The 23,733-nt window shown below is 45.8% G+C and overlaps 1 protein-coding gene across 1 annotated transcript in view; it reads right to left on the bottom strand.

Annotated features, from left to right (window-relative positions):
* Nucleotides 1–23,733, bottom strand: part of LOC137519344 (protein C-mannosyl-transferase DPY19L1-like) — a 1,198,743-nt gene that overhangs the window by 1,124,196 nt on the left and 50,814 nt on the right. The window contains exons 4-5 of the mRNA XM_068238294.1: nucleotides 16,380–16,457; nucleotides 1,993–2,079 (exon numbers count right to left, since the gene is read on the bottom strand). Coding sequence (XP_068094395.1) covers nucleotides 1,993–2,079; nucleotides 16,380–16,457 — 165 coding nt within the window. The remainder of the gene's footprint in view (nucleotides 1–1,992; nucleotides 2,080–16,379; nucleotides 16,458–23,733) is intronic.

Below are 23,733 nucleotides of genomic sequence, written 5' to 3'. Positions count from 1 at the left end.
ATACCTTATATATATATATATACACTTACTACTTTTCAGAGGGAGGAAGTTCCTCTCTCTAATTTAAACAGTTATATATAAACTGCACAGAGTAGGATGATAGAGGGATCTATACATTTCTCCTATTAAAAGACTTCAACTTCTGTATTTCTTAATGAATGCTCTGTGTATTCATCTATAGGTTAAGAATCGCAAGATGTTAGACTTGTATCAGCAACTCTTAAGATATGTTAGACGATGATGTGAAGTACACCTCCAATTTCCAGATCTGTATCTATCTTTTATTGTTCAGTTTTCTAAAAGCTTGTCTGATATCTGATGTTTGAAGTTTTTCCCTTTTTATATATTTGTAATGTGATTCTTTATACAAATAAACACGATATTTGAAAGTAAAAAAAGTAGGAAAACATATTTTTATTGAATATTTTGTCAGAGTTTAAAACCGCTTTAACTACCTAAAGACCACGTCACGTCAGCCCCAGGACCGCCTACCGCCAATTGACGTCAAGTCCTGGGGCCGGCTACTGCAGGAGATTGCGTGCAGGCTGCACGTGCATCTCCTGCTCAGAATATTTATTAGTACAATAATAACAAAAATATTTATTAAAAAAAAATAAAAAAAATCTGGGGGGCGATCAGACCCCACCAACAGAGAGCTCTGTTGGTGGGGAGAAAAGGGGGGGGGGGGAATCCCTTGTGTGCTTAGTTGTGCAGCCCAGCAGTTTGCCCTTAAAGCTGCAGTGGCCTATTAAGCAAAATATGGCCTAGTCTTTAGGGGGGTTAGCACTGTAGTCCTCAAGTGGTTAATAGGGGTTCCTGTGCAACCCAAGTCTGTGATAGGATATTCAAATATTTTGGGTGAAATTGTAGGCTACTAGCCAGAGAAAGTTGGGCCCAAGCTTAGTCGAAATATATATCTTTGTATCTGAAGCTTTATTTTATATTAGTTTTTCCTCCAATTCAATAGAGTTCCTTATCACCTTATTAGCACTTTAAGGTAATAACAGTTTTCATCACTTTTGCTGAGCAATTAGTCATCTGGAACAATTGTACACAGTGGTGGACAAAATACCCATGCACTTCTTAGGCCAGAGTCACCCTTAGCAGAATTGCATGCATTTTCCACTATGTGCTATGGGGAAAACTCAAACAATTCTGCTAAGTGTGACCCTGGCATTACTCTATCCCTGCTGTGTGTGTCCTCTCCAGCTTAATGAAGCCTGTTTCACTTGCATCTGCTACCGTATGAGAATGTTACCCATACGGGCAAATACAGGTGACAATGGCTTTAAAAATGCTAGGAAGAACACACACAGCAGGGGTTGAGTAAGATATGCAAAAGGACCAGCTGGAGGGAATCTGCCTGTCTACTTGCGGCAGGTAGCCGGGCCGGACTTTTGTGTGCCACCCTGTAGTTTTGTGTGGCGTACTCCTGTCTCTAAGGGCTCAAATGCTGCCATTAAACAGTGTGTATTGGTGGGCAAAAGAAAAACACCAAATTGGACTGTGAATGAAGTTTTCTATAAAATCCCCCAAAAGTGTACCTGAGGTGAATGAATGAAAAAGATTTATACATATTTGTTGCTTCCTCCAGCTCCCTTTGGCCTGATCGCTCCCTTGCCATCTTTCTCTCTTGCCTCATTCCTCCACTACCGGCCTGGTAATATCGGCCAGTTGGGGTCAGTCAGCACAGGCGCAAAACTCTCCCGGTGAATGGAAGCGAGGCAGGGTGTGCATGCGCGCCCAGGCCATGCACGTGCAGTATGCCCTGACTCCCAAAGTTTATGGAAGGATGGAGGCAAAGGACGGCGGCGAGGGACAGATCAGGTCACAGGGGGCTGGAGGATGCCCCAAGTATGTATAAAACGTTTGCATTCATTAATCTCAGGTTTACGTTAAAGATTCTGAAAGACCCACAAACTAAACAATTAACAGCAAATCGGTTGATCTTTGTGCAGTATAAGGTAACATGTGTATATTCCATATACTTACACAAGTTACTAATAGAGAAGATGCATAATAGGAAGTCAACAACATGGAATTTCCAAACATCAGTATTACACAGAATGCCAAAGAAACCTGTATAGGTAAGAAAAAAAAAATCTTATTACAGAAGAATGTCATTCATTACATAAGTGTGATATATCTATTTCTGAGAGCTATTAGCAATATTACATGTTCATTAACATTTTTTACAAATATTAACAAAATTTTGCACCTATAGGGGACGTGGCTTAGCTGTCATGGCTGACGGACGTGTGCACCTGCTGCTCCTCTGCAAAAACCAGGAATTAGCAAACTTGGTAAGACTATTTTTTAGTAACACTCCAGGACAGGTACACTTCGAGACTTGACTCCTCCCAGGAAACAGGAAACATCCATGAGTCTCTCTATATCTTTAATCCAACAACAGGTGCCCGGCAGTCATTAGCGTCCGCACATACGGCAAAATTGGGCATCTGCCCAAGCCTGGCCGCCCGCTGCCCCCCCTGGCCGCGTGCCCGTGCAGCCAGCAGGAGGGGAACAGCGCAGAGAAGAGAGAGAGAGCTATGGGCACAGTGGGGAAGGGCGGACGTCTCCCCCCCCCCTTTCCTCACCTTAGGGGGTTCTCTCTCCCTCGCTGTCCCCTCCGGAATGAAGTGTGCAGCGGTTGGGCAGCGGGCGGAACTTACCTTGTCTCGCTACTGCGCCGGAAGTTCTGGTGCCGCACTCTGGTCTGGATCAGACCAGAGTAGCGGCTAATCCATCCGGCGCGTGCGACGAGAGGAGGTAAGTTCCGCCCGCTGCCCAGCCGCTGCACACTTCATTCCGGACTCCGGAGGGGAGAGCGAGAGAGGGAGGGAGAGCCCCCTAAGGTGAGTGCCCATAGCTCTCCCTCTTCTCTGCGCTGCTCCCCTCATGCTGGGGCACACATGGCCACTTTTTCTGGGGACATATACCCCTGCCTACATATACTGGGACATATGCCCCTGGCTACATATACTGGGACATATACCCCTGCCTACATATACTGGGACATATACCCCTGCCTACATATACTGGGATATATACCCCTGCCTACATATACTGGGACATATACCCCTGCCTACATATACTGGGACATATCCCCCTGGCTTCATATACTGGGGACATATACCCCTGCCTACATATACTCCTGACTACATATACTGAGCACATATACCCCTGGCTACCTGTTCTGGGGACATCTCTACCCCTGGCTACCAGTTCTGGAGACATCTATACCACTGGCCACCTATTCTGGGGACACCTATAGACCTGGGGCTACCTATTTTTGGGGAACCACTGCTGTCAGATTGAGTGTATTTTGGGGAACTGCTGCCAGGTGAGAGGTGTCTACATATTAAGGGGGCATTCTGCCTATTTATGTGAAAAGCTGTATATTTATGTGCCTCATGACTGCTGAATTTGTCTTGTTGCGTGCCTCATGGTTACTGACTTTGTCTTGTTGGGGGCCTCATTATTTGTTGGGGACCTCAAGATTGCTGAATTTGTCTTGTTGGGGGCCTCATGATTGCTGAATTTGTCTTGTTGGGGGCCTCATGATTGCTGAATTTGTCTTGTTGGGGGCCTCATGATTGCTGAGTTGGTCATGTTGGGGGCCTCATGATTGCTGAATTTGTCTTGATGGGGGGGGGGGGCTCATGATTGCTGAATTTGTCTTGTTGGGGGTCACATGATTGCTAACTGCGAGACTATGGAAAAAGCTGAATCATCATCATATGAGACAATAGCATTAAACCTACTTTTTATGCTTTTTAAAACAGAAAATGAAACTGGGAGGTTCTAAAAAAATTGAATAATTTTTTCAGGAGTACGATGGATGAAATTGTTTATCTTCACAGTTTATTTTCAACTTCATTTTCCATAATGTTCATGTATGAGTTAAACCGTTTGTATTTAGTTTAAATTGCTGTTGGCACTTTGTGATAGTAAAGTGACTTTGCAGTTTGGACACTCGACCTCCAAAAGGTTCGCCACCACTGTCCTAATCTAATGTCCCACCATTGCTTAGTTCATGTAAACTTGTCTCCACCCACGACCACACCCACATTCTGGTTCATGACCACATCCATTTTTCGGCACGCATAGCGCGCCGCATGATGTAGCTCCATTTTTTGGCGCGCCAACACCAACCCAGATTTGCGGCGCGCTACGCTTTTTGCTCCCCACTTTTTGCCCCCCCCCCCCCCTGGAAAATTTTCTGCGGACGCCCATTCCGGCAGTATGTATCCAAGAAACAAAAACAGGTCTAACCCCCTCGCATCCTGTTAATAATATACCCTTAACATAGACTTTAATTCGCACAGTTATCTATATACATAGTTATGAACAGAAAAACAAAAAAAGAGGGTGGGTTACCCCCACCTGTCCTGGAGTGTTACTAAAAATAGTCTTACCAGGTTTGCCAATTCCTGGTTTTTCCATAACACTCCAGGACAGGTACACTTCGAGATGATAACAAAGAAAATTAAACATCACAAACCTTAGGGTGGGCTGATTGCTTGTAAGACTTTCCTTCCGAAACCTTGATCTGAAGCAGATAACCGATCCAGCCTGTAGTGGCGTGCGAAGGTCCCCAGGTTCTTCCAGGTAGCCGCCTTGCAGATCTCCAGAGGCGAAGCTCCAGCCCTGTAAGCCCAGGTTGTAGCCGTTGCTCTAGTGGAATGTGCACGAAGACTGTCTGGAGGTTGTTGATCCATAACCTTATAAGCTTCCAATATGCATAACTTTATCCAATTGGCTAGAGTTTTCTTTGAGGCCTTCTGGCCCACCAGTCTTCCAGTGAAATTAACAAACAGAGCCTCTGACTTCCTAAATGGCCCGACTCTGTCCAGATATGCTAGAACCGTTTTCCTCACGTCCAGCGATTGCCACTCCATTTCTTTTTCATTGGAAGGATTAGGAAAACATGAAGGAAGCACTATTTCCTGCTTTCTGCAAAACATATCACCTACTTTAGGTAAGAACTCTGCACTTGTCCTTAAAATAATTCTGTCTTCATGTATAACGCAATATGGCTCCTTACAGGACAGTGCCTCTAGCTCACTGATTCTTCTTGCCGTGATAATAGAAACTAAAAAAACAGCTTTCAGTGTTAGTAACTTAATGTCCATAGAGTCCATGGAATTGAAAGGAGGATGTGTCAGAGCTTTTAATACAACAGAAAGATCCCATTTGGGGAAAGGTTTAACTAAAATCGGTCTGTTTCTCTCAATAGATTTCACAAACCTACTCACTAAAGGATGAATGGCAAGCTTCTTATCCAAAAAAACAGAAAGTGCCGAGATCTGAACCTTGATAGTACTCAAGGCTAGACCCTTGTCTATACCGGATTGTAAGAACTAAAGAATAGTCACAATCTCCGTAGACTTTACTGAGATTGCTGTTTCCATAAATTAAACATCTTCCAGTACTTCAAATAAATCGCTCTGGTATTTTTCTTTCTACTTCTAATTAACGTTTCTATTACTTTATCACAAAGACCCGGTCTCCTAAGTATCAACTCCTCAGTAACCAGGCCGCCATTTTCCATTTCTCCAGACCTGGAATCTCCTTCCCCTGCAAAGTTATCACTTGTCTGTCTACTGATAGAAGAAATGGTCTGTCTATTCTCATCTTCAGTAATAGCGGATACCATGATCTCCTGGGCCAGTCGGGTGCTATTAGTATCATGGTTATTTTGGATTCCGTCAGCTTCCTTAACACAAGGGACATAAGATTCAGCGGCGGGAAGGCATACACCAGACTGCTCGTCCATGGCTGAGCTAACGCATCTACTGCTGTTGGCTTGTCCCTGATATTTAGAGAGAAAAAATTCCGGCACTTCGAGTTCTCCCTGTTGGCAGAAAGATCTACTACACGATTCCCCCGTTGCTTTACCAACTCTTGGAACCCCTCTTGACTCAACGTCCACTCTGTATTGGAGGTCTGGGTGTGGCTCAACAAATCCGCTCGGGTATTTAGTGCCCCCTTCAAATGTACTGCTGTTAACGAGCACAGGTTGTGTTCTGCTAGATCTAGAATCTCCAGAGCCAGATATAAGAGTTTCATCGACCTCGTGCCTCCCTGCCGATTGACGTACGCCACCACGGTCGAGTTGTCTGTTCTCAGCTGGATATGGTGTCCTCTGAGAATATGCATAGAGCCTATCATGGCCAGTTTTACCGCCAATAACTCCTTGAAGTTTGAGGACTGAGCCGTCATATGCCCTGGCCAGAGACCCTGCATCTCGAACTCCTGAACATAAGCGCCCCATCCTGAGTGACTTGCATCCGTCGTCAGGACCATCCCCACCGGATACTGCCATAATCTGCCTTGCGTTAGGTGAGCTGGTGTAATCCACCACAGCAGGTCGTGTTTCACTATACCTGTAATCAAAAGAACTTGTTCCAGGGAGACCATCGTCTTGGCCCAATTTTTCAAAATCCAAGATTGTAACTTCCTTGTGTGTTTCAGGGCCCATTGAATTGCTGGAGCCGTTGAAGTTAATAACCCCAATAATCTCATTGCCTCTCTGACCGTTATCGAGTTCTTCTTTAGAAAATAATTTACTTCCTGAACCACCTTGTCTATCTTTGTCTGTGGAAGATAGATCCTTTGTGCTCTGGAGTCCAACAGGAATCCTATGAATTGGATCAATTGTGTCGGCTCTAATTGGGATTTTTCCCAACTTATTATCCAGCCTGCTCGCTGAAGTTGATCCAATACTATCGCCCGATGACTCTCTAAGATCTGCACAGAGTCCCCTATAATCAGCAGATCGTCTAAGTATGGGATTACCATGATCCCTTGAGCATGAAAGGATGCCACGATCTCTGCAACCACTTATGTAAATATTCTTGGCGCTGATTTGATTCCAAACGGGAGGCAGTTGAATTGATAATGCCGAACCTTTTTCTTTCCTTTCACTGCACACCTTGGAAAAGTTTGTGATTTCTCTTCGATTGGGACGTGCCAGTATGCGTCCTTCAGATCTATGCTTAACATGAAGCAGTCTTTTAGCAGCAGGTTTTTTATTGAATAAATTGACTCCATCTTGAACTTCTGGTATTTGATATATGGGTTTAGGGGTTTGAGATTGAGAATTAACCGAAACTTCCCTGACTGTTTTTTCACTAGGAAGATCCTGGAATAAAACCCCTCCCCTTGTTCCCAAGCCGGAACCAGGGAGACAACATCTCTGGCTACCATGTCTTTTAAGTTCTCCTGTAAAACTACTTGTTCTTCTGGAGTCAAATTTGAACTGGTTATCACAAATCTCTCCGGAGGTACTTGCTGGAAAGCAATGTGATAACCCTTTTGTACTAGATTTAAGATGAACGGGCTTGTTACAAACTCTTTCCATTGTGGGAAGAACAGGCCCAGTCTTCCTCCCACTTTCTCTTGACCGTCATTGCTGGGGTTTGGGATTGGGGGCAGAATTTCTGAACAGGACGTTCGGTTTATTCTGCTCTCTATTAAATGACCAGGGTCTTCTTCTCGACTGGGTTCTTGCTTTGGGATCTTGCCTATTTTTCCGAAAAAACCTTTTCCCCTGGCGAAAAGGTTTTTTCTTAGGAAACAATTTATTTTTATCCGAAGTTCGTTCCAGAATATTGTCCAATTCTGGCCCAAACAATAAATCGCCTGAAAACGGAATGGTACACACTTTGTTTTTTGATAAAGAACTACCATCCTAGGTCTTAATCCAAATGTGTCTTCTCGCCACATTGGAAAGACCGGCTGCTTTCGCAGTTAATCTAATGGCTTCCGTAGCCGCATCAATAATGTAACAAATAGACTTGAACATGACCGTAAACGAGTTTAAAATCGTTTCCTTGCTAGATCCTATTTTAATATGCCTTTCGACCTGACGCATCCACAGGTCTAGTGTTCTAGCTACACAAGTCGTCGCCAGCACTGGTCTGAAGATCGCGCAAATAGCCGACCAGGTCTTCTTCAGGGCAAACTCCGCCCTTTTGTCAGATTGATCTTTTAAGTGCCCTAAATCTTCGAAAGCCAGCTCATTATCCTTCTCCACTTGCGAGAACGCTGAATCTAACTTAGGACACTTATCCCAGCATTTACTGTCCTCCTCAGAAAAAGGAAATCTCCTTTTAAAAACACTTTGATAGAAAAACTTTTTTATCCGGATTTTTTCATTGGCTAATTATCGTGACTTTTGAGGATTCATGAACCGGAAACACCAAAGGCTGGTTACTTTCCATACCAGCGTATAAAGCGTCATGAGTTGATACTGCTTTAGGATTATCAACACTTAATCCTAACGACTTATAAATGGCTTTTAGCAATTCCTCCGTCTCGCTAGCCGGGAATTTAAACTTAGATGGTTTGTCCTTTTCTGTATCTTTCTCTCCGCCTGAAACTTCATCACCTGACTCCTCGTCTGAAAGGTCTTCCCAATCTTCCTCCGCCTCTGAATCTGACAAACCGGACGGTTAGATTTGACCTTTGCTTTTCTATGACCCATTATTTCCGGTTTTGTTACACTAATGTCTGCACTCACTGCTGCAGTAGTAGGTACTGTAACCACTTCATTAACTGTGTGATCCACTGCTGGCATCGTGGTTTGATTCAAAGTAATTGGGCCCGGAACCGGCTGATCGACCACCATTTGTGTTTGCGTCAAAGAATTAGCTAACGCTTCTCTAAAAGCCTTGATTGAATCAGTAATTTCATTTTTCATGATTCCTAGAAAATCCTTATAAGGAACCGCTGATTCTTCATTAAGTACTCTTAAAGTACACTGCTGACAGAAAGTCTTAATCCATGAGGAAGACAGCTTTATATTACAGGCTGGGCGTCTCCTACTGGGCTTGGGCCTAGAGCTTTCGCCAGCCTCAGGATTAACAGTCTGAAAGACACAATAAACACCAGCCAGACATCAGTAAACATGGTTACTGAAAAAACGCCACAACAAACCTCCACCACAGTGCGAAGAAAACAATTATACTCCACGTGGTGTATAACACTGGCCAGACCACTCAGGGATAAACACAGCCTTTGAAAGCATAGAGGAAACAAAAAAACAACCAAGTGTATCAAATCCTCTCACTTCACCAGTTACAACGTGACAATAAAGATGAGACATTGAAAACACAAAGCCACAGACACACAGTCTGATGTCTCACCCCTCCTGGGACTTGAATTATGCCCTCCGGCTTCCTTGGTCTTTCCTGCGTCTGGCTTTCCGATACTGCGGAGGGGCTCACTGCAGGCACCGCTGTAGACTCAGCTACAGGTACCGCCGCAGAGCCGGCAGCTCCACTAGCCGTTAGGCCGTCCGAGCCGCCAGCCGCTGAGCCGCCCTCCATCGTGCAGAGTGCAAGTGCACAGGACGCCAGGACTCCGCGGCTCTTCAATCCGGCGCCCGGAAGTGACGTAACACGGCCGCCGGAAACGTCCGCACCGCCATTTTGGATCCTGGTAGGATCGGAGCAAGAGTATTGGCGTCCGCCTCCGCAATAGCCGCCTCCTCTCCGCGTCACCTTCCGGCCGGCAGCTACAGCCATATTGCGTCTTCGCCGCGGCCCTCTCCGCTCCCATCAGATGCCCACGAGCCCGGACAAACGGAGGTATGAAAAGACTGAGGTGGAGGATTGTACGCTACCTCCCAGCCTCGTCTCAGTGCCACCAAGCCCTTAGCCCCCCAAGCTCTTCAGGACAGGCAGCACCCATATAGAGAGACCTGTTCCCAGAACAGGAAACATCCATACTGCCGGGCACCTGTTGTTGGATTAAAGATATAGAGAGGCTCATGGATGTTTCCTGTTTCCTGGAAGGAGTCAAGTCTCGAAGTGGACCTGTCCTGGAGTGTTATGGAAAAATTAGGCCTAATCTTCACTGAGCACCGACATCTTCCACCTACAGTGCTCCTAAGACTCTCTAACACCACAATAACCGCCCAGACCCCCTTTGAGATCTTTACTGATGGAGCGGCTTGTCACGGAACAGCCGTGAGAAACGCAGGCGAATCGGGAAGATTTGCGCAGTCGATTTTCTGATTGCTTCCTGATTAAACTGCGCAGTCACTGCAGAAGTCAGAATGACATTCCTTATTAGTTTGGGTCACCCTGAGCTGCTTGGTTACTCTCTTATTTTAAAAGACAGCTTGTTTTCCTAACACCAAATGGCAGGGCCATTCAGGCACTTTCTCAGAGGAAGTGCCCAGGCACCCAGCTGGGTTCACGGCCCTCCTAAATCAAGTTTTACACCTCAGGTTTGACAGAAACTCATCAAGTGGATCCTACTATAGCCAAGCTGGCACCATTCTCAGCAGGAATTGTCACGTGAGCTCTGAGCTTAGGAGTTCAAAGGACCAGCAAGCTCTCCAGTTGGCAACTTGAAACTCCTGCTGAACTGTTAGTTATAAGATAAATCATAAACGGCTATATTTGTCATATTTCCTGTGTTGCAAGGCTGCCAGGCCCTCCAAACTCACAGAGTGTGTCGGACTTTGCCTGGCACTGGTACTGAGAAGGTTTCAGAACATTCTGAGTTATGGGCTGTCAGTTAGGCAGTTCGAAAGTGACCTGGTGATACCACCGGGGTCCTACTCCTCATGTTTGGTAACACTGTGCTGGATAAATGCAGGCTGACCTGAAAATGCTATTAAATCTGCCCTGACCTGTACGGTTCTGTGAGATAAGAGTTCATATACGGTTAGATATGATTTTTGGTTCCCAGTGGAAGGGGGAGGGCTCATCTCATGTTCTAAGGGGGTGTGTGGTTCCTGCCCTCACTCCCTCCTACTGTGTCAGGGGTATAAAAATGGCAGAGGACCCAAAATCAATGTCCTCCACTTTGAAACATCATCCCGGTTACATCCTTGCCACCTTGAGGACATGCTGGCATCCGGCTTGTTTGGACTTTGACACTGAGTCCTCCACTCTGAAACCAAGGACTTAGCATTTCTTTTCCCAGAAAGGACATATTTTCACCTGGCTTAAGTATTCGTTTATTTCTTCCCTTTTTATTTTCATACTGCGCTAAGATTGTCATTTTAATGATTTTCTGTATATATTACCGTATTTTCCGCCGTATAAGACGCAATTTTTCTCCCCAAAAAATGGGGAGAAAAAGTCCCTGCGTCTTATACGGCAAAGGCAGGGAATCCCCGACTTCCGAACACTCGCCGATACGAACCGCCGCCATGTCGGGGATTCCCTGCCTGTGTGCATCCTCCTTCTGCCTCTTTTGTAACCCCCGACTATGTCAGCTGCCGTGTCTTAAGTCCCCGCTATGGTCCTGACTCCCGCATGTGTCCGCGCCCCCCCCCCCCCCCGCGTGTTTCCGCTACCTCCCCTGTGTTGTATGTCCCCCCGGGTGTTTCCGCCCCCTCCCCTTGTGTGGTCTGGCCCCCCCGGGTGTTTAGCGGCAGCTTCTTACCTCTACCATCATGCCCGCGTGGACTGCAGACCTCCGGCTTCTGTGTGCGGCTTCCTCTAGTGACGGCTTCTAATGACGCGTGACGCGTGACCCGGGGGGGGCCAGACCACACAAGGGGAGGGGGCGGAAACACCCGGGGGGACATACAACACAGGGGAGGTAGCGGAAACCCGCGGGGGGGCCGCGGACACATGCGGGAGTCAGGACCATAGCGGGGACTTAAGACACGGCAGCTGACATAGTCGGGGGTTACAAAAGGACCATGGGGGAGACGGAAGGGACAGGAGGAGACATGATGGGGGTGACAGGAGGACCATGGGGGAGATGGAAGAGACAGGAGGAGACATGGTGGGGTGATGGGAATATGCATGGGGTGACAGGAGGACCATGGGAGGCACATAAGAGACAGGAGGAGACATGGTGGGGGAGACAGGAATACACATGGGGCAGACATGCGGACACATGGGGGAGACATGGGGACACAGGACACATGGGGCAGACATGGAGGATACATGGGGGACACAAGAGGCTACCATTTGAGGGATAACATGTACAAGACGCTCCGGGAATATGGACGCACCAGGTTTAGTATTATTTTTTTTTTCCCTGGATTTTGCCCTCTTACCCTGGGTGCGTCTTATATTCCGAAGCGTCTTATACGGCGCGAAATACGGTAATTATTTATATTGCATTTATAATAAAGACTTTATAAAAAAAGTCATTTTATTTGTTCAGCTACACCTGCTATTCAGCTGCACAAATTGAACTCTAGCTTCTAAACAGTCGCTACTATTGTTGATAGCTAGATAAAATAGAGAGTGTTTAACCATTTTATTTGCAGGTATTAGTCTCAGTATAGTTAGGACTCCTATCTTTCTGTAGGAGTGGTGGCAGTTCTACCCTGAAATAGTGTGTAATTTGTATTACCGTAACTCACAAGCTCCCTTCTAGTCGGTCTGCTGCCAAATTCCCAGCGGTTTCTGCGCACCGATTGTGACCACAGATTGCATGGTCTGTGTGCTGAAACCGACTGGAAGGCATTGTGCAGTCCGGCAACTAGGGGGCTTGTGACACGGCTAACACTCAAGAAGGCTACCCGCATGGTCGCCCATGCTACCGGAGGTTCTTACGGCTTCAAAGGTATAAACAGCAGCCACGGCCTCCTCTACAAACCCTCTACCCCAGCAAGTACTTTATTTCTCCTATAGCCACAATACATTTGTACTGTGCACTGCAACCTGGCCGCAGTAACTAATTTAGTCCCCAGCTTCTGATCACTTACTAGGCCTCAAGCGCAACCACTCCCTTTTTAAAACTAAGGAGCAAGGAGGTCTTCCTAAAACAAAACTGGCGGCTTAAAAACACAGAACTTGAACACATTTCTGCCTGTTAACAACACACATTAGGGTCCAGGAGGTATTTCATTGTACTACAACTTAATTAAGCTGCAACTTCCCCTAACTCACTGAAACCACCTACTGTGTTTATAATTAGTGGGTTATTGCCTATTATCCATTTAGTGTGCCACATTCTCTAGCCTGCCACAATATTGTTTTTCACCTAACTCATTTAAATACAGAGTGCAGGCATGAAGTGAAGCTAGCATGATGAGGATCTAGTGAGCCTCGTTTAATGATCACCTGTTGATTTGGCTTTACCAGCTAAATCAGGCTTAACTGTCACTACAAGCTGAGCAACAACAGCTTCTTTTTTGATACACAGTAGCAACAAAAAGTATGTGAACCCTTTGGAATTATATGGATTTCTGCACAAATTGGTCATAAAATGTGAGTTGATCGATCATCTAAGTCACAACAATAGACAATCATAGTCTTCTTAAATTAATACTACACAAATTAAATGTTTCCATGTTTTTATTGAACACACCATGTAAACATTCACAGTGCAAGTGGGAAAAGAATGTGAATCCTTAGACTAATGACATCAGTTGGTTACAGCTGCCCTGCCTTATGCATAGGGGATGCAGCGAAAATGTAACGTAACTTTGCAGTATGAAAGACTCCATAAACTTTCATTGCAAGGCGGTTGGGTGCAGTAAAAATACTGCACCACCTCGGTGTGAAAGGGCCCTAAAGGTTATTATGTTGTTGCGTATCTATTAGAGCAGGGAGGAAGTTCTCAGTTCAGGTCCGCTTTAAGTGTTCAGTGAAAATTTTTTAAAGAACTTACGAGGCGAAATTACTTCCGCACCCTCCGTATCGATCCGCTGGGTCCCCCCGCTCATTAGCCCCCCGGCCCGGGATCTCCTGCCTCTAGCAACATGGCCGCTTCCTCTTGCCACGGCTGCGCAGTCCACCTGGCCGCGAGTGCGGCTGCGCAGCTCTAGGGCCAACCCCCCTGATTCACGCTACGTAGGCAGGAGAGCCCGTCCCGGGCCGTGGGGTCGGCAGCCGGCCCGGGGGGCTAATGAGCGTGGGGACCCGGCGGATCGGCACGGAGGGCACGACGGCGTCCTCCGTGCCTTAAAAGATGAGGCAGGTAATTTACTTTTTTTAGTAATTTCGCCTCGTAAGTCTTTTAAGGAAAAATACAATTTCAGTGCTAGTCGTTCTTTTTGCCTGCAGTAGTCTGGATTGCAGTATTGAGTACTGTGTACTGTATCCAGAAACTGCGCTCACATATACGCCAGAAGCAATCCTCTTGCAGCAATGACACTCAAAGAAAAAGATACAAAACCATAGCGTGATATTGTATTAACACATTGTCATCTTCCCATATCACCAGTGTTATAAATAATATCCGTGCCTGCACCACCAAACAGGTCTCACAGGTCCTCACCATATAGTGCAGATACCAGGTAACAGACAGCAATAAAAGCACTCCAACACCTAGGGATTCCGCACTCTCCCCTACACACAGGTGTTCCTCACGATCGCACGTGGCCTCTCACCTTATACCTTTGCCGTCCAGATTATAAGACAGCTCATTAGTTTTATCTCTCCTAGCATATAGCTCAGCAGATGGATCCACAGAAGAGCAACATTCTTATTCCAATCTAGTGACTAAAAGGCTCATCATAGCGTAAAACCGTACATTTATTTAAAAAATCTTAAAACAGTGCACTCATATGCTTCCAATGTAAACAGGGGTATAACATAAAAAGTTTCTCCATGCTGACTCTCCTGCGCCCTTAGCTCCGCCCTACGCGTTTCGTGCATGCGCACTCATCAGGGGATGGAAGCGTCTCGTGTGTCAGCATGTTTAAATCATTCTACCCTCTTCCCTATCCAATCTCGCTACATGCCCTATTCAAAGATGGCCGCTAACCAACTTCCGCCCTTACTTCATAGCCTCATCTCCATTCCCCTTAGCCCTATCCTATAGTGAATTGCCACGTCAGGTTTGGGCGGCGTGTCACTTCGTTTGTGTATTGATTGGGGTAATGAGGAACGGTAGGCATGTTTGGGATATGTCTAATATGTTTTGCAATTATGTATATTTGGCTGTTTGATGGTGGGCAGTAACCCCTTGAAAATGTACATTATAGGGACGTAACAATCTTTGGGATTTACAGGGTAGATGTAAGAACCTGTTCTGTATTTTATATATGATGAAACTATGGAGTTGTAAATTGCTATATCTGTTTGATCTTGCCATCATGTAAAATGTATGTATTATATGTTTTCTGCAATGAAGCGACCATGTGCTCGCATAAGGGGTTAGAGGAGTTGATCCACACATATAAACAGTCAGGTGTTAGAGTTGTTGCATAGCTATAGTAATAGCCAAGTATTTGGCGGTGAATTGACTCTCACAGATAATACAGTGTGTGAGAGCGATTAGCAACAGTAACAGCCAATCATATCGCCGATAAACCGGCATGTATACAGGCCGCTAGATGTAATGGGCGGCGTCCACTGTGCCTGGTGACTGACAACTGGATATCCAATGGGAGCCCAGAAGTAAGGTTGCAATGGGCGGAAGTGACACGCCGCCCAAACCTGACGTGGCAATTCACTATAGGATAGGGCTAAGGGGGATGAGGCTATGAAGTAAGGGCGGAAGTTGGTTAGCGGCCATCTTTGAATAGGGCATGTAGTACGATTGGATAGTGAAAAGGGTAGAATGATTTAATACGCTGAAACACGAGGCGCCTCCAGCCCCTGATGAGTGCACATGCACGAAACGCGTAGGGCGGAGCTACGGGCGCAGGAGAGTCAGCATGGAGAAACTTTTAAGGTTATACGCTTGTTTACATTGAAAGCATATGAGTGCACTGTTTTAAGATTTTTTAAATAAATGTACGGTTTTACGCTATGATAAGCCTTTTAGTCAGTAGATTAGAAGAAGAATGCTGCTCTTCTGTGGATCCATCTGCTGAGCTATATGCTGGGAGAGATAAAACGAATGAGCGGTCTTATAATCTGGACGGCAAAGGTATAAAGTGAGAGGCCATGTGTGATCGAGAGGAACACCTGTGTGTAGGGGAGAGTACGGGATCCCTAGGTGTTGGAATGCTTTTATTGCTGTATGTTACCTGGCAACTACACTATATGGTGTTTAGTCTTTAGTCTGTTTGGTCTTGCAGGCACGGTTACTATTTATGACACTGGTTATATGGGAAGATGGCAATGTTTTAATACAGTATCACGCTAGGTTTTGTCTATTTTTCTGTGAGTGTCATCGCTGCAAGAGGATTGCCTCTGGCGTATATGTGAGCGCAGTGTCTGAATACAGCACAGAAACTACATCATATGCTTGGCGATTTGATGCTGCGATCCATGGACATATAGCTAAGTGAATGGACTTCAGTTTTTGGACTTTTTGATTAATGTTTTGAGAATCAATACTTATTGGTTGTTTATGTTATAATTTTTGGGTGAGCGCACGTATACATAGTTTTGTGGTATTGAGTATTTAACTGGGAACAGACCCGTTTTACATACAATAGGTGAACCTTACACAGTCTTTAACAATACCTATAAATCTTACAGCATTATAATTCTTACCTTGTGAGTATATAGTATTTTTAGAAATTTTTCAGAGTCTAGGAAACTAAGCAGATATACAGCAAAAAGCGAAGCAATCTAGAAAACAGAACATGAAAATATGTAAATAAAGTGTACTTGTAGAACATAGATGTAAATTCCTTATTTACTACAAGGACAAGTGCATTTATTATTTGTAGTGCACCTGTGTCATTCTTTGTGACTAAAAAAAATAAAAAATAAATAAAAATATGGTTTCAAGGGCCTCTTCAATTTAACAAGGAGACAAGGAGGCTGTGGCAAACATTTCTTAGACTAAATCGTAGCCAAGGGGTGCTTAGTACATTTAATGTTAAATTGCAGTGTAATAAATATATATATATATACACATACATACATACATACATACATGCATGCACACACACTCGCCTAAATGATTATTAGGAACACCTGTTCAATTTTTTCATTAATGCAGTTATCTAATCAACCAATCACATGGCAGTTGCTTCAATGCATTTAGGGGTGTGGTCCTGGTCAAGACAATCTCCTGAACTCCAAACTGAATCTCAGAATGGGAAAGAAAGGTGATTTAAGCAATTTTAAGCATGACATGGTTGTCGGTTACTGGGATTTTCACACACAACCATTTATGGGGTTTACAAAGAATAGTGTGAAAAGGGAAAAACATCCAGTATGCAGCAGTCCTGTGGGCAAAAATGCCTTGTTGATGCTAGAGGTCAGAGGAGAATGGGCCGACTGATCCAAGCTGATAGAAGAGCAACGTTGACTGAAATAACCACTCGTTACAACCGAGGTATGCAGCAAAGCATTTGTGAAGCCACAACATGCACAACCTTGAGGCGGATGGGCTACAACAGCAGAACGCCCCACCGGGTACCACTCATCTCCACTAATAGGAAAAAGAGGCTACAATTTACACGAGCTCACCAAAATTGGACAGTTGACTGGAAAAATGTTGCCTGGGCTGATGAGTCTCGATAGAGTAATTGTAAAAACAAAACAGAGGACACCAAGAGCCCAATAGTACACTATTGTCTGGTAAGCTCAATATATAATGTAATGTCAAAAGTTCTTATACTCACAAAGGTGGGTTACCATCAGGCAACCACTTGACTGGCAGGTGGGGAGTATTAGTACCTGACCCCACTCAGGTATAAAAGTCGCTCTCTGTAGATAAGAAAATGGGGAAAGAACCCCTCCACCAGGGGTGGACTTAATTGTGCTGTAATATGTATGAACAGAGGCGCCAAGCAAAGTAAAACAATGTTTTAAAAATGATAAAAAGAGGGAAGTCGAGGTGGACTTACCTCCCTCTGGTAGTGGACATATACTCAAATGCAGAGTAAAAAATATACAATTTATTCACAGCTCCATAAAATCGTAACGCGTTTCGCGGTCAACAGTCCAGCTTCATCAGGCAGTACAGGAGCATATAAAACTGGTTCAGGTCCATAAAGCGCTCACACTATCCTATCAATATGGGCCAACATTTCTAAAGAATGCTTTCAGCACCTTGTTGAATCAATGCCACATAGAATTAAGGCAGATCTAGGCAAAAGGGTGTCAAACACCGTATTAGTATGGTGTTCCTAATAATCCTTTAGGTGAGTACACATATACACACACACATACACGTATATATATATATATATATATACACACACACACACACGTATATGTGTTTATATATATATATATATATATATATATATATATATATACACACACATATACACATATACGTGTGTGTGTGTGTGTATATATATATAAATATATATGTGTGTGTGTGTGTGTGTGTATTGTGATATTCAGGGGGACTGGGACTCACAGCCAGCACGCAGGAGACGGTCAGTTCAAAGCACACAGTTCATTTATTGAAGGCTCAAACAAACAGGCTTCATTAATCAGCATGAAACATCACAGAAAGAGAGGCTTACTTCAGCCACAGAAGAGCATCCAAGTGTCCACAGCAAACATATAGTCCACAGGAAAAGAAAGTCCAGAAATCCTGCACAGTCCAGCCTTGTTTCCTCACGGAAAGCTGTGAATACTACTCCAGATAGGGGTGTAGTCCTGCTGCACACACAGAGGCTTGCAGCACACACACAGGCTTGCAGCACACACACAGGCTTGCAGCTCACTGCTGCACACACTCAGCCAGAGTGCACAGGTCTGCACCTGACTTATTACCGGCCTTCCTGCTGGGCAGGTAGGAAAATCTGGTCTGTATCCGGGTGGAGTAAGCGGCCCACCCATTCCATCCTTCTCACTCCTGAGTCCAGCCCTGAAACTGCTATTAAAGATAGCAACCTTGGTTGCTAATCAAAAATCCTGGACTCATTTCCGGATACAGACAGGATTCACTGAGACCAAACAATACAGGCAGGAGAAATGTACCGTCCATCCAGGACCTGTCCAAGTGGTCCTGTACATATCCCCCCCCCTCTGCCTCAACCCCATGGGGGTGGAGGCACCATAAGACCCCAAACAATGCACCCTGGAAAGGGCATCTGCATTCTGGTGTACCTTGCCTGGCCTGTGTTCCACCACAAAATTGAATTCCTGGAGAGAGAGAAACCATCGTGTGACCCGGGCATTGGTGGTCTTATTTCTCCTCATCCACGATAGAGGAGCATGATCTGAGACCAACCTAAATTTTCTCCCCAAAAGGTAATATTGCAGAGAGTCTAGCGCCCACTTTATGGCCAGACATTCCCTCTCCACGACCGCATAGTTTCTCTCAGCAGCTGTCAATTTTCGGCTGAGAAAAACTACACGGATGTTCCTCTCCCTCAATCACCTGTGACAGAACTGCTCCAACCCCAACATCAGAAGCGTCAGTCTGAACGACAAACTCCCGAGAAAAATCAGGTGCTACCAACACAGGATGGTGACATAATGCAGATTTTAATTCCAAAAATGCTTTTTCTGCATCTGCATTCCAGTCAATCATGACCGGTTTTCGCCCTTTCGTTAGGTCCGACAGGGGAGCGGCGATCGTGGAAAAATCGGGAACAAACCTTCAGTAATAACCCACAATTCCCAGGAATGCCCAAACTTGTTTTTTTGTGAGGGGGCGGGGCCAGTTCTGAATTGCCTCTATCTTGTTCACCTGGGGTTTTACCAACCCTCGACCAACGATGTATCCAAGATACTTAGCTTCCTCCATCACGATCGCACACTTCTCTGGATTCAACGTGAAGCCTTCTTTTTTTAAAGAATCCAGCACTGCCTGTAATTTTGGGAGGTGAGACTCCCAATCCATGCTAAAAATAACTATGTCATCTAAATAAACCGACGCATAATTCTGGTGTGGACGCAACAGTTTGTCCATGACTCTCTGAAAGGTGGCTGGAGCAGTCTGTAATCCAAATGGCATTCGTTTATACTGGAACTGACCTTCTGGAGTGGAAAATGCAGTCTTTTCCCGGGCCGCTCTGGCCAGGGGAATCTGCCAGTACCCTTTTGTCAAGTCCAGTGTGGTTATATACCGGGCAGGGCCTAACCTTTCGATCAGCTCATCAACTCTTGGCATAGGATACCCATCAAATTTAGAGACTTCATTTAGTTTCCGGAAGTCATTGCAGAATCGCAGAGTCCCGTTAGGCTTTGGTACCAATACAATTGGACTCGGCCATTCGCTCTGCGATTCCTCAATGACGTCCAACTCCAACATCCTTTTTATCTCCTCTGAAACAGCTTTTCTACGGGCTTCTGGAATACGGTAGGGCTTTACAAACACCTTTACCCTGGGGTCAGTGACAATATCATGCTCTATCAGATTAGTGAGCCCAGGCAACTCAGAAAACAATTCCCGATTTCTCTGAAGGAACTCCTTGGTTTGTTGGGTCTGTGATCTGGAAAGGGTGGGCGCTATTTTTACACAACTTACATCGACCTGGGATTTTACACTCATGCCCACCATGGCAGACATGGACTCTCTCTCTTTCCAGGGCTTTAACAAATTGACATGGTAAATCTGATATGGTTTTCGCCTCCCAGGTTGGTGGACCTTATAGTTTACATCCCCAATCTTCTCAACTATTTCATATGGACCCTGCCATCTGGCCAAGAATTTGCTTTCCACAGTCGGTATCAGTACCACCACTCTGTCCCCAGGCTGGAAATCTCTTACCCGGGCTGACCGATTATATACCCTGCTTTGTGCTTCTTGGGCATGCAAGATGTGTTCTTTAACCAGAGGCATCACTTTAGAAATCCGTTCCTGTAACTGAGTCACATACTCAACAACACTTTTGTGGGGGCTGATCTCGCTCTCCCACGTCTCCTTCACCAGATCAAGCAGTCCCCGAGGTCTCCGTCCATACACCAACTCAAATGGTGAGAACGCTGTGGAGGCCTGTGGGACTTCCCGAATGGCAAACAACACCGCGGGAAGCAAACAATCGCAGTCCTTTCCATCTTGCTGTACCAACTTTTTCAACATCATCTTTAGAGTTTTATTGAACCACTCTACCAGACCGTCAGTCTGAGGATGGTAGACAGAAGTCCTCAACTGCTTGATCTCAAACAGTCTGCATAGATCGGTCATCACCTTTGACATAAATGGAGTACCTTGATCTGTAAGGATCTCCTTAGGGAAACCTGTCCTGGTAAACATATTAAATAACTCACGAGCAATTTCCTTGGACGAGGTTTTTCTCAAGGGAACCGCTTCCGGGTAGCGAGTAGCGTAGTCCAGTATTACCAGGATATATTGATGCCCCCTGGCAGACTTTACCAGGGGTCCCACTATATCCATGGCAATACGTTCAAAAGGCACCTCAATAATGGGCAGGGGCACCAAAGGGCTGCGAAAATGTGCTACGGGGGCAGTTAACTGGCAGGTGGGACAGGAAGCACAATACCTCTTGACATCTGCTTTCAACCCTGGCCAGTAAAATTATAAAGTTATACGTGCCTCCGTTTTCTCAGCCCCCAAATGGCCCCCCAACGCATCATTGTGAGCCAGATCTAACACCATGCGCCGGAATGGTTGGGGTACTAACAGTTGTTCCACAATCTCCTCACGAACCTTGACAACCCGATACAATAAGCCTCCATTAATTGAAAAATGGGGAAACCGGCCCTCAGCTCCGGATTCCTGGGGTACACCATCAATTACAGAAACCTGAGATCTAATATTCATAAAAGTGGGATCCGGCATCTGAGCAGTGCTAAATTCTCCCCTTGACACATCCAGGTCAGAATCCACCGTATTATTAAATGTTTCCCCATCATCTTCCCCAAGCATGACCTGTAATGGGGAACATTCCATCATCTCTAGACAACCTGAACTATCAGGAACATTTTCATCTCCAGCTACAACACTTGTATTAAAATTTTCAGGGACACTCTGACCAGATGGCTGCCTGTCAGCTTCAACTTGTAAGAGTTCGGGAACATTGTCATTTTTCACATCACAAGACAATCCCTCCCGTACCCTTTTCCACAGTTCCCAAAACATTGGAAAGTCACGCCCCAAAATTACCTGGCAGACCAGGTTTCTTACCACTCCGACACTGTGGGCGATTGTTCCGCAGCAGGTGGTGATGGAAACTGGCACAACAGGGTAGTCTCTAGTATCTCCATGGATGCAAACCACTCTGAGAGGTTTCCCAGCAGTTTCCACCTCTGTGATAACCCCAGCTTGTACCAGTGTTACCATACTGCCAGAGTCCAGCAAAGCCCTGGCAGGGGCCTCATTCACATAAACCAGGCACTCAAAACACTCCTGGACATTTCCAGGAGAAGCAATGCAGACCTCCTGGGCAAAGAATGACACTCTTCGTGTTACTCCACACTGCATGGGTTCCTCCTGTAGTGGGCACTGAGCCCTAGTGTGGCCCCAGGCAGAACATCGCCAGCATTGAAGGGGATCTCGCCTTTGCGGGGCAGCTGCTGCTGGTTGCGGCTTTCGAGGAGACAATGAAGACACATCACTTGACTTTTCAACGCTGGTTCCAGGGTTCCGCAAAGTGAATCTTTCAAACAGGGAAGATCTTGCTCTCCGACTTGCATCTGGACCTCGACTGCCAGCTTTTGACAATAGATCCTCCACGACTGTGTATCTCTCAACCATCTCGATTAGTTGGTCTGCGGTTTTAGGGTCTCCATGACTAACCCACTGCTGCAGCTCAACTGGAAGGGACCGCAAGTACCGGTCAACCACAAACCGTTCCACCATCTGGGGTCCCGTCAGTAGCTCAGGCTGCAGCCACTTCGTAGCTAGTTGTATAAGATCATGCATCTGCGACCGAGGTGGAAGGTTTGAACGATATCTCCATCCGTACACTCTCTGCGCTCTGACCGCTGTGGTTACTCCCAGTCGGGCGAGAATCTCTGCTTTCAGCCGATCATAGTTCAGCGCATCTGTAGGGGAGAGGTCATAGTAGGCCTTTTGTGGATCCCCAGTCAGAAAAGGTGCAATCAGACCAGCCCACTTGTCTTTTGGCCAACCTTCCCTCTCTGCAGTCCTTTCAAAGGTCATCAGGAAAGCTTCCACATCATCTGTAGATGTCAGTTTTTGTAAAAAATGGCTGGCCCTCATTATAGCCTGGTTGCTAAGAACAACAGCAGCAGGTTCTCGGCTTTGAGCAAGTGCTTTAGACTGTGCCTCTGTGGACTCCCGCAAGGCAGTGGCTTGGGCGGATGTGGCCTCTCTGAGGGCCGTTAACTGTGCCTCTGTGGCTTGCTGCTGGGCCAGCATGCTTTGCTGCAGCTGTACTGTGGTCACTGCAAGCTGCCGAACCAACTCTTCCATAATGAGTGTCTGGCCCTTTAAATGTCACTTTTTAAACGTAAATGCGAACTGTTTCTCCACTGCAGTGCTGCTGCCCGCATCCTAGCACCAGTTGTGATATTCAGGGGGACTGGGACTCACAGCCAACACGCAGGAGACGGTCAGTTCAAAGCACACAGTTCATTTATTGAAGGCTCAAACAAACAGGCTTCATTAATCAGCATGAAACATCACAGAAAGAGAGGCTTACTTCAGCCACAGAAGAGCATCCAAGTGTCCACAGCAAACATATAGTCCACAGGAAAAGAAAGTCCAGAAATCCTGCACAGTCCAGCCTTGTTTCCTCACGGAAAGCTGTGAATACTACTCCAGATAGGGGTGTAGTCCTGCTGCACACACACAGGCTTGCAGCACATACACAGGCTTGCAGCTCACTGCTGCACACACTCAGCCAGAGTGCACAGGTCTGCACCTGACTTATTACCGGCCTTCCTGCTGGGCAGGTAGGAAAATCTGGTCTGTATCTGGGTGGAGTGAGCGGCCCACCCATTCCATCCTTCTCACTCCTGAGTCCAGCCCTGAAACTGCTATCAAAGATAGCAACCTTGGTTG

This window comes from Hyperolius riggenbachi, chromosome 5, assembly GCF_040937935.1.
Source record: "Hyperolius riggenbachi isolate aHypRig1 chromosome 5, aHypRig1.pri, whole genome shotgun sequence".
NCBI lineage: Eukaryota > Metazoa > Chordata > Amphibia > Anura > Hyperoliidae > Hyperolius > Hyperolius riggenbachi.
Note: the sequence above shows the minus strand (reverse complement) of the source record. Positions and strands in the feature narration are given on the sequence as shown.